Source organism: Schistocerca serialis, chromosome 11, assembly GCF_023864345.2.
Source record: "Schistocerca serialis cubense isolate TAMUIC-IGC-003099 chromosome 11, iqSchSeri2.2, whole genome shotgun sequence".
In the NCBI taxonomy this organism is placed as follows: Eukaryota; Metazoa; Arthropoda; class Insecta; order Orthoptera; family Acrididae; genus Schistocerca; species Schistocerca serialis.
In genome coordinates, this window is record NC_064648.1 from 60,457,730 (window position 1) to 60,469,850 (window position 12,121).

At 43.6% G+C, this 12,121-nt stretch overlaps 1 protein-coding gene across 1 annotated transcript in view; it reads left to right on the forward strand.

Annotated features, from left to right (window-relative positions):
• LOC126426439 (poly [ADP-ribose] polymerase tankyrase-like) overlaps positions 1-11,806 on the forward strand; it is a 44,958-nt gene extending 33,152 nt beyond the window's left edge. The window contains exon 3 of the mRNA XM_050088355.1: positions 11,326-11,806. Coding sequence (XP_049944312.1) covers positions 11,326-11,806 — 481 coding nt within the window. The remainder of the gene's footprint in view (positions 1-11,325) is intronic.
• Positions 11,807-12,121: the final 315 nt, after the last annotated feature.

Genomic DNA, 12,121 nt, shown 5'->3' on the forward strand with positions numbered 1-12,121 from the left:
AAGGGAAGGAAAGAGGCGGAGGTGAGAAGGGGGCGAGGATGGGGGATGGGGAATGATGCAGAAAAGGAAGGTATGCAGCCCGGAAAGGAAGGAGGGCCACATTAGCTCGGGGTCCCGTGCTCGCTACGCACGTATCCACAAAAGAGTTCGGACCTCCTGGGGGGACAGTAATATATCAGGTATGCAATTACAGATATGATGAACGTCAGCAACGAGCCGCTATTTTTTATATTTTTAATTTTAATGAGTCTAATAGATACATGTTCACACTTACTTACTTACCTTCAAGGACATCAATAAAAAGAATTAGAAATCGTATGCTTATTCACTCCATTCATGCCGGATGCACGCCTGATGTCCAGCCTTATTTTATTATTGACTTTCTGGCGTCCCCAGTAAGGTCTTACAGTGTTTCGGCAATTTTCTATGTATTATATTTGGTTCGCTATGGCATTTGATATGAGGATCTATTGGAGGACACCAGCACCTGTGATATTAATATACTTGTATGGGTAACATTATGTTTTGTTTAGATAGCTCCATAGCTCAGACAACTCATGCCAACAACTGAAAGTAAACAACACAGCAGACAAAAACTTTCTGTACTACTAGCACCAAACCAAAGAGGACCGTGAACTTTTGTTAATGGTTGGCTGAAAGACCGACAGCCAGTCAAACATGAGCAAACACAAGGGCAAGTGAATGCAAACTGAACGCAATTGAATAAAGTTTGCCCACACACATCAAATTGACACTGGAGAGAATTTTCCATCACTGTTGCACATTTGCCTGTACGCATGCCACTATGAAGGTGGCATTTTGTTATTTATGTGAATAGAACTGCAGCATTACTTAAGATAAAGTAAACAGTAAAACATCAACGTGTTTAAAATATGTGAGACGTATAATGGCGCAGCTCAAGATTGTGTTTTTAGTGAGTATTATTGCGCTCTCTCGACTGGAAAGTAGAGTAAGTGGGAACAGTGTCTTTAGACAATACATAGTTCATTTTTGTGCTCATATTAAAGATGTTTTGGTTGTTTGAATTTCAAATTGCACCAGGAATTTGAGTGAGTAGTTAATAACTACACTCCTGGAAATGGAAAAAAGAACACATTGACACCGGTGTGTCAGACCCACCATACTTGCTCCGGACACTGCGAGAGGGCTGTACAAGCAATGATCACACGCACGGCACACCGGACACACCAGGAACCGCGGTGTTGGCCGTCGAATGGCGCTAGCTGCGCAGCATTTGTGCACCGCCGCCGTCAGTGTCAGCCAGTTTGCCGTGGCATACGGAGCTCCATCGCAGTCTTTAACACTGGTAGCATGCCGCGACAGCGTGGACGTGAACCGTATGTGCAGTTGACGGACTTTGAGCGAGGGCGTATAGTGGGCATGCGGGAGGCCAGGTGGACGTACCGCCGAATTACTCAACACGTGGGGCGTGAGGTCTCCACAGTACATCGATGTTGTCGCCAGTGGTCGGCGGAAGGTGCACGTGCCCGTCGACCTGGGACCGGACCGCAGCGACGCACGGATGCACGCCAAGACCGTAGGATCTTACGCAGTGCCGTAGGGGACCGCACCGCCACTTCCCAGCAAATTAGGGACACTGTTGCTCCTGGGGTATCGGCGAGGACCATTCGCAACCGTCTCCATGAAGCTGGGCTACGGTCCCGCACACCGTTAGGCCGTCTTCCGCTCACGCCCCAACATCGTGCAGCCCGCCTCCAGTGGTGTCGCGACAGGCGTGAATGGAGGGACGAATGGAGACGTGTCGTCTTCAGCGATGAGAGTCGCTTCTGCCTTGGTGCCAATGATGGTCGTATGCGTGTTTGGCGCCGTGCAGGTGAGCGCCACAATCAGGACTGCATACGACCGAGGCACACAGGGCCAACACCCGGCATCATGGTGTGGGGAGCGATCTCCTACACTGGCCGCACACCACTGGTGATCGTCGAGGGGACACTGAATAGTGCACGGTACATCCAAACCGTCATCGAACCCATCGTTCTACCATTCCTAGACCGGCAAGGGAACTTGCTGTTCCAACAGGAGAATGCACGTCCGCATGTATCCCGTGCCACCCAACGTGCTCTAGAAGGTGTTAGTCAACTACCCTGGCCAGCAAGATCTCCGGATCTGTCCCCCATTGAGCATGTTTGGGACTGGATGAAGCGTCGTCTCACACGGTCTGCACGTCCAGCACGAACGCTGGTCCAACTGAGGCGCCAGGTGGAAATGGCATGGCAAGCCACAGGACTACATCCAGCATCTCTACGATCGTCTCCATGGGAGAATAGCAGCCTGCATTGCTGCGAAAGGTGGATATACACTGTACTAGTGCCGACATTGTGCATGCTCTGTTGCCTGTGTCTATGTGGCTGTGGATCTGTCAGTGTGATCATGTGATGTATCTGACCCCAGGAATGTGTCAATAAAGTTTCCCCTTCCTGGGACAATGAATTCACGGTGTTCTTATTTCAATTTCCAGGAGTGTATTCTTAATGGGTTGTACATGGCCATTACACTTACATGTATGTCCAAGGCAGGAGTACATTGCATAGAATATATATATAAACTGAGGAACCAAAGCATGACCACTGGCCACCAGTAGACTGTATGCTAGTTGGCTGTGTTGTGGGCACATGACACGGTAGTGAAAGTGTATAAGCAGATCAGAGGCGAGTGGGTCATCATTTTAGTGGTGGTATGGGCCTGAAAAGGAGAGGTCCACTGATCTAAATAACTTTGACAAATGGCAGATTCTTATAACCTGGCGCGTGTGAATGGGAATTTCGGAGATGTCGAAGCTCATCGACTATATGCATGGTGCTATCCTGAGCATCTATGGAGAGTATCTAAAGGATAGCGAAGACATGAGTGAATTAAAAGCTGTTCAGTGCATATGTCTCGTCACAGAATGTGGAGGTTGGAGGCTTGTCCACTCAGTCAAGTATGATAGGTGGTGATCTGTGGCAGATTTGTTGACTAGAGTACAGTACTAGAGCAGGCACAAATGTTTTGGAGCACATTGTTCAATGCACGTTGTTTAACATGGGACTCAGCAGGAGATGATATCAACGTATTCACATGTTGACCGAATGAAGTCTTCAGTTAAAATTGCTTTGGGCATAGGTTTATAGAGACTGGACAATATGTCAACGCGAATGTATCAAATGGGCGAATGAACCACACTTCATGTTACCACTTCATTGATGGTTGTGTCTGGATATGCCATTGGTCAGTAAGGCAGCTGCTGTAAACACGCAGTGTTTGTGAATGTAGCCAGTGGGGGCAATATGCAATGCGGGACATTTCTTAAGTTTCTATGGGGGACTTGTCGTGAACTCTGCCGGCAGGAGTGGCGGAGCGGTTCTAGGCGCTACAGTCTAGAACCGCGCGGCCGCCACGGTGGCAAGTTCGATCCTGCCTCGGGCATGGATGTGTGTGATGTCCTTAGTCAGCTCTCGGCATGACCTGTAAAGCATTTATCCACATATTTCCATATTCAATACTTATATTATAATTAAAACTACGCTTATTTTGGTGAACAATGACAACAATGCTGCATGCACGGGTTAAAGAATACATCTAATTGCTACTACTGTATGAAAATTATTTGTACGTGTTATACATTTACTTTTAAAGTAGCCCTGTTAATTGCTTCACTTACCTTACATAATGTGAAATAAATGTCCTGCGAGAACGCTTCTAAGGCTGCTATTAATGTTCAGTGTATTTATCTGCGGTCGAATCGAGGTGACCGGTTGTGCACGTAAATGGCCCATTAGTAGCTCACTGTATTCGGGCTTGTTGGAATGTGTCAAAAAGCTCATTGTTATACTCTGCCTATATGTATCCCTGTAAGAAGGTTGTTTTCTATTTTAAGAATTTCTTTCTTTATGTTTGACATATGATGGTTTCCTCTCGAGTTTTTTGTTCTGGGTGTCTCAGTGTGTACTACATTAGCGTGCGGAATATTTCGAAATCTGTACGGTCCTGCGTATAGAAGTTCAAATTTTTTGCATCGTTTCTTCCCTTTGTGTGACAGATAATGGGTACGAACTAGTACCTTATCGTCAATCTCGTACTTGCTTAATCTACTTACCTGCATCTGCTGTCTCTTCCGACGATCTGCAGCTCGTTTAATGTTCGCTAGTGCCATGTCTATTATCTCACAATGACGAAGTCTACGCTTCTTTGGAAAAGTGATCATTTCAGTAGGTTTATTCGGTGGGTCTTTATTCCTCAGTATTACAGTTGGTGAGAGCGTCGTTGACTCATTAGGTATTGCATTTATTACTTCCTGCAACTGTGAAATGTATTCGTCCCATGTTGTGTGCTTTCTGTGGCAATAAATTCTACAAAGTTTCCCGATCTCTTTCATTATTCTTTCTGATGGGTTAGAAGAACAGTGATATCTTGATATGTAAATTGGTGTTATGTTCTTACTCTCTAACATTTGTTTCCATATGTCTGACCTAAACTGCGGTCCGTTATCTGAAATAACCTTCTGTACATGTCCTACTATTGATAGAAAATCTCTTACAATTGCTCTTGATACTGATCTAGCCCGTCGCTTTCCTTAGTGGAGAAAATGTTACAAATTTGGATGTCAGTTCTACGGCTACTAGAATATAACTATAACCTTTACTTGTTCTGGGGATTTGACCGAAAAGATCTACTGCTGCCATGTGTCTTAACTTACCCGGTATGATGGGATACAGTGGTGGAATATGTGATACTGTAGATGATTTAGCTTTCTGACATATCTTACAGGAATGTGTTTTTCCATATTGTTGAAGTGACAATTTTGTCGAAGAATTAGAAAGCATTTCCTAGCTCCGTAATGAGCATAGCTTAGGTGCGTATACCATATCAATTTGTTTCTGATCCCTTCTGGAATGCGTAAAAGCCAATTGTTGCCGTCTGGGTACGAGCGAATAAACAAAATATTTTGATTTATAGTGTAATTATGCCTGATTTTTGCGTTGCTCTTGTCTCGCCAAAGCGTTAAAATCTCTTTTAATGTTTCATTTTTCTGCTGTTCTCTCTCTATGTCCTGTAATGCTGATGATATAAAATTTTCGAAAGCTACTTGTTTGATATACATAATGCTATGGTTGTTGTAGCAGAAGGTATTTTCTTTCTCTAGTCGTTTATGCTGAATAGATCTCGATAGTGCGTCGGCGACAATATTCTGCGTGCCTGGAATGTGTACAATAGTAAAATCGAACTCTTGTAGATATAATTTCCAATGGCTTAATCTATCATGCGTAAGTTTTGCTGATTATAAAAACTGCATTGCTCGGTGATCGGTATATACTGTGGTGTGTCTTCCATATAGATAATGACGGAATCTCTTAAATGCCCATACTACACATAGCGTCTCTAATTCTGTTACAGAGTAATTGCGCTCTGCTGGATAAAGTATCCTGTTTGCAAACGCAATATGTTTAACGATTGTCTTACCGCCCTCCTCTACTTCCTGGAAAATATGTACTCCTAATGCTGTAGTTGAACTATCTGTTGCAATGGAAAAGTTTTGTGTTGGGTCAGGATGCGATAACAAAGGTGCCCCTAGTAAAGCTTTCAGATTCTCGAATTCAGCTTCAGCGTCTTCATTCCATGACCAAACTGTGTTTTTACTTGTGAGCTGGTATAGCAAGGGTGTGTCTAATGCTTTATAATGAATGAATTTTCTAAAATAATTAATAAGACCTAAAAAGCTCCGAAGTGCCTTCTTATTTGTTGGCACGTCGATATCTTTCAATGCTTGCAGTTTGTCAGAGTCTGGTGCGATACCTGTTTGTGAAAATATGACCTACAAATTTTATTGAGGCTTTTCCAAATTCAGATTTACGGAGGTTTATAGTTATACCATTTTGCTCGAATGTATTCAGTAATTGCTGAAGGGTGTAGTTGTGCTGTTCCCAGTTTTCTGCTGCGATTAGAATGTCATCTACATATGTAGTAATTTTGTTTTTAAGATCCTGTGGGAGAACTGTATTCATGCATCGTATAAAGGCTGCAGACGAAATCGTTAGTCCAAACGGAAGTTTACAAAATTGGTAACATTCACCAAAGCAAAGGAATGCCGTATACTTTCGGCAGTTTGGATGCAACTGAATTTGCCAAAATCCTGATTTGAGATGGAGGGTGGTATATATGGAAGTGCCATGAAACTTTTGCAGTAACTCTTCTAACGTCTGTGGTCGGTCAGTTTCTGTAATGATTATTTTATTAACCTCACGTGAATCTAAAATAAACGGAGTGATCCATCCTTCTTTTCAACGATGTGTAATGGATTTATATACTGGCTTGCTGCTGGTTCAATTATACCCTGATCAATCATTGCTCGTAACTCTCTCTTAATTGCTTCTGTGTATATATGCGGGATTGGGTTGTGTTTTGCTTTGAAAGTCTCATGTGGTTTCACCTGAAATTCGGACATAAATCCTGTCATCTTTCCTGGAACATTGTTAAAACCAGTTTCATGTTGCACAAGAATATTTTCTAATTCTGTGCGCTCTGTGTCGTCTTTTGCTATACTGTCTCCAACCTTGCGTGTAATTGTCTCTAATACATTATACTCCTGTTCCTCTGCCATGTCGTTATTATGTGTATTCGTGTATAGTGTGAGATTCAATCGTTATCTTTACAATCTGCAATAATCTCGATCCTGTGCATATTTTGTTCTTCTGAGGATACTGTGTTTTGAAATCTCACTACCACTTCACTGTCTTCCTTCTGTAATGTTAGGTACGACGATTTAAAGTCAATCTTTGCGTCATATTGTACGAGAAAATTCATTCCTAATATTATATCAGTTGATAAATGTGGAACTATCCAACAATTGCTCTGGAAAGCTTGCCCTGCAAAAACAAACTTTAATTATGTCTGTCTTTTGACTTCATTGATTTTTCCCGTAAATGCTCCCTTAACTTAGTTTTGTGTAACGGGATACTGGATACTGGATAATCATTATCGCTATTGCATCTGTTAAATGTGTCTTCGTTAATTATGCACATTGGTAGGCCTGAATCAATTATTGCTAAAATATTTTGTGACTTTAATTTGTCTGGATTATTGGGTGCCATATAGTTTTTTTTGCATGGTAAGTTTTTCTTGTAACAATGTGTCTCGCATGTCGTCTTGAGTTTCTCAAAAAATTAATTCAATAATATTAGTTCCTCTTATTATAATAGTTAGCTGATGTCTCTGTACATCTCTTTATAATCTCTTGCTAATCATAGCTAGCGGCTGGCAGGCACACCGCTCCTCTCAACCTCTCGCTTCAGACCTGCTACCGACTCGCTTCACTTCTCGCTTACTACTGACTTCGAACGCTAAAGTGCCGTTTCTCCTGCCAACAATGCTTTCTGGTGCAGACATTCCCTGCTACCACAATTATTTCCAACATGACAAATATTAATTATTCCTACTTAATCCTATTAATAAAATATAAACATCTTTCATAAATTGTGATTTGACAATAAACAATAGAAATATACACGTCTTACAAGGCGAATTAGACGCACAGAAGTACATTTAGAAACATCCCAACACACATAATGTAGACTCCCAGTAACTCATCCTTCCAGAACATGAGCCGAGCATGGGGTCCTTTCATTGAAAAAAAATGATGAGGCAATGAGCTGCTAACTTAAGTTCAGAGCAAAGAAAATTCACAATAATAGTGAATGAACATGAAGGACAAAGTGTCTACCAACGTCACTGATCCCAACTACTTTGCAACTCATGACCATTAGAACAGCAGTGGTGGTAGACACCGACATGGATATCTGTGTGTAAATCACCTTTGTTGCTCCATCTGAGAGTGTCCGATTCCATAACTCTCACTCTGACGCGCACTTGTAGGATCATTACACGTGGCTTTCACATCTGTCACCAGTTTGTGTGTTTTAAAATGAAATACTACCTTTGTTATCACTCCATGTCATGTTGTGCCTCCATGTCATGTTGTGTGTAAACTGGTGCACACACCAGAGGAAGCCAAAGTTGCATCACCCCCACCAAGGCCACACCTAGGAGAGGACCGTGGGGGTTAAAAGCACCTATAGTCATGACCGCTGTAGAGTCCTTCAAAATTCACAATGACTGTCTCGCCACTTGATAAGGAACATTAAGAACTCTCTCACATAATTCTCAGAACTCTAATGCCCGTTTTGAATATGTGAACTGTATGAGGGCATAATCAGTTTGTTTGTACTAACTCATTTCCAGATGAATTAGTGACATCAGCATCTATATTTAGTTATGAAATTTACAGTAAGAGAACTGAGTGTTTGGTTGGTATATGTTGGATTTATCAGCTGTAACGTCCGCTCCCGGTAGCTGAGTGGTCAGCGCGACAGACTGTCAATCCAAAGGACCCGGGTTCGATTCCCGGCTGGGTCAGAGATTTTCTCCGCTCAGGGACTGGGTGTTGTGTTGTCCTAATCATCATCATTTCATCCCCATCGACGCGCAAGTCGCCGAAGTGGCGTCAAATCGAAAGACTTGCACCAGGCGAACGGTCTACCCGACGGGAGGCCTTCGTCACACATTTCCATTATCAGCTGTAACATCCCTCTCGGCAGAATGACTTTGTTCTTAACTGCCTTTGGTTTACCTATACTTTCCAGCACCTTATATCTCATGACATGCAACACACTATTCGTAATGTCACAATGTAGATAGTGTCTGTTGGGCTCGCTGCAGTTAGTTGTCACATGGCTGTGACTATGAGGGGTGACGTACACATTCGACGGGCGTTTCATAGGACGTGGAGAACGCATAAATTGGCCAGCCCGTTCTCCTGATCTTACACCGCTGGACTTCTTTTTGAGGGGTACGTTAATGGAGAATGTGTACCGTGATGTGCCTACAACCCCAGAGGATATGAAACAACGTGTTGTGGCAGCCTGCGGCGACATTACACCAGATTTACTGCGGCGTGTACGACATTCACTACGCCAGAGATTGCAATTGTGTGCAGCAAATAATGACCACCACATTGAACATCTATTGGCCTTACATGTCGGGACACACTCTATTCCACTCCGTAATTGAAAACGGACACCACGTGTGTACGTGTACCTCACCCCTCATGGTAATGTACATGTGCGTCAGTGAAAAAGACCAATTAAAAGGTGTTAGCATGTGGACGTAATGTGCTGTTCCAGTCTCTTCTGTACCTAAGGACCATCACCGTTCCCTTTGGATCCCTACGTAATTCGGTGCTCTCCGATACACACGATCGAACAGCGGAGGAGTGGTACTCAAGCGTCAACTTTAGGTTACAATATCTCCGGATGTAATTAACATTTTACAATGCAACAAACGGCACTGATTACGTATTTGTTTATATGTTCAGATGTGCTAACAAAACTAACGGGGTTCCATTTAAAAAAACGTAGGTTTGTGTTAAAAAAACATACTTCCGTGCATTATTTTATGGTTTGTATTAACCAATTACACTAGCCCCTCTCCTCACATTCGGTCTGTGGAATCGATTCGTCAGTATTTGGTGTGGTTTACGAAATATATCCAGCGGTAACGTTAGGTGACTCACCCTGTATATGAAAACCAGAAGAATCTACTTAAATGTATGTACCAGGTGATCAAAAAGTCAGTATAAATTTGAAAACTGAATAAATCATGGAATAATGTAGATAGAGAGGTACAAATTGACACACATGCTGGGAATGACATGGGATTTTATTAGAACCAAAAAAATACAAAAGTTCAAAAATCTCCAACAGATGGTGCTTCATCTGATCAGAGTAGCAATAATTAGCATAACAAAGTAAGACAAAGCAAAGATGATGTTCTTTACAGGAAATGCTCAATATGTCCACCATCATTCCCCAACAATAGCTGTAGTCGACGAATAATGTTGTGAACAGCACTGTAAAGCATGTCCGGAGTTATGGTGAGGCATTGGCGTCGGATGTTGTCTTTCAGCATCCCGAGAGATGTCGGTCGATCACGATACACTTGCGACTTCAGGTAACCCCAAAGCCAATAATCGCACGGACTGAGGTTTGGGGACCTGGGAGGCCAAGCATGACGAAAGTGGCGGCTGAGCACACGATCATCACCAAACGACGCGCGCAAGAGATCTTTCACGAGTGCAGCAATATGGGGTGGAGCGCCATCCTGCATTAACATCGTACGTTCCAGCAGGTGTTTATCAGCCAGGCTGGGGATGACGCGATTCTGTAACATTTCGGCGTACTCTCGCCCGTCACTGTAGCAGCTACAAAACCAGAATCACACATTTCCTCGAAGAAAAAAGGCCCGATAACGGTAGATATGGTAAATCCAACCCATACCGTGACTTTCTCGTCGTGCAATGGAGTTTCCACGACAGCTATAGGATTTTCAGTAGCCCAAATTCTGCAGTTGTGGGAGTTGACAGACCCTCGGAGGGTGAAATGAGCTTCGTCGGTCCACAACATGTTACTCAACCAATCGTCATCTTCCAACCCCAACACACACACCGTCATCTTTTGAAACTCCCACACCGCAAATGCCCTCCACTTCACTAAGTTGACAGTTAACAGTTCATGATGCCGATGGATTTTGTACGGATAGCATCGGAGGGTACGCCTCAGTGCCACCCAAACAGTAGTGTATGGAATGCTGGTGCGACGTGCGACTGCACGAACGCCGACTTCCCCGTGCAGAGACGAACCCGCTACAGTCTCTATTTCTTCCTGAACTGTCTCAGCAGTATTACGCCTTGTGCTTGGTCGGCCACTACGGGGTCTATCGTCTAAACAACCCGTGGCCTCGAACTTTGAAATCATTCTCGCCACAGCTGCATTTGTCAACGGACATTTACCCGTTCGAATCCCCTTCCTATGGCGATAGCATCGTAACGCTGATGTAGCACATTCCCCATTCTGACAGTACAGCTTCACTAAAAGCACCTTTTCAGGTAACGTCAACATGCTGCGACTGCTGGTGCATCTGATTCTCTCTCTCATTGGAGCTCTTTTTATACACGATTGTCATGCGCAGTCACTGACGTTTTGCTGTCCAGCGCCATCTGTCGGACATTCTGTGAACTTCGTTTTTTTTTTTTTTTTTGTTCTAATAAAACTCCATGTCATTCCAAGCATGTGTGTCAATTTTTACCTCTCTGTCTACATTATTCCATGCTTTATTGAGTTTTCAAATTTATACTGACTTTTTGATCACCAGGTACGTGTATGTGTGTGTGTGTGTGTGTGTGTGTGTGTGTGTGTGTGTGTGTGTGTGTGTGTGTGTGATAGTAGAGTGTAATAATGTCTGTGACATGTGCAGGAGCCTTTCTAGTGACGAGAAAGGCAGGAGGCTTATCCAGGCAGCTCATGGTGGTGTAATGGAAGAGCTGAGGGCTCTGCTAGCAGCGGGGGCAGACGTGAGAGCAATGGACGGCGACAGGAGCACTGCCCTGCACTGGGCAGCATGGGAGGGACACGTGGAAGCGGTGACGTGTCTACTGGAGAATGGAGCAGAGGTGAATGCCCGGAATATCAGGCACAACACGCCTCTGCATTCACCTGCAAATGATGGCCTTGCAGCTGTGGTGCGGCTTCTTTTGAGATCCTCTGCTGACGCCAACGCCAGAAATGCATGGGGATGTACGCCGCTGCACTGTGCGGCACGAGAGGGCCGATTAGAAGTGGCAACTGAGCTGCTGGAGTTTGGAGCCAACAAGGAGGCCAGGGACGATGAGGGGAATACCCCCCGTCAGCTTGCCAGGAAGAACAACCATCAGCAATTGGTACAGCTGCTAACATGAAGCTACCAGTTCTATAGTTCTACAGATGTGTAACAACGTTAGCTGCATATATTATTTTCCCTTTCTTTCAAAATAAAGAACATAAAAAATTTGTCCTACTTTCATTCATTTGCACCTATCGTTACGTAGCAGGTAGAACTGATCTAATAACACAACAAGAATGATAACAATAAACCAATATAACAAACCTTTCTTTAGACGAAACAGTTCAAAAAAATATTTCCTGAGCTAACTTTAGGAACTCAACAGCAACTGAAAAATATTGCCTTCAATAATAAAAGACAGCAGTTCTCTCTCCGAAACTCAAGTTTCACC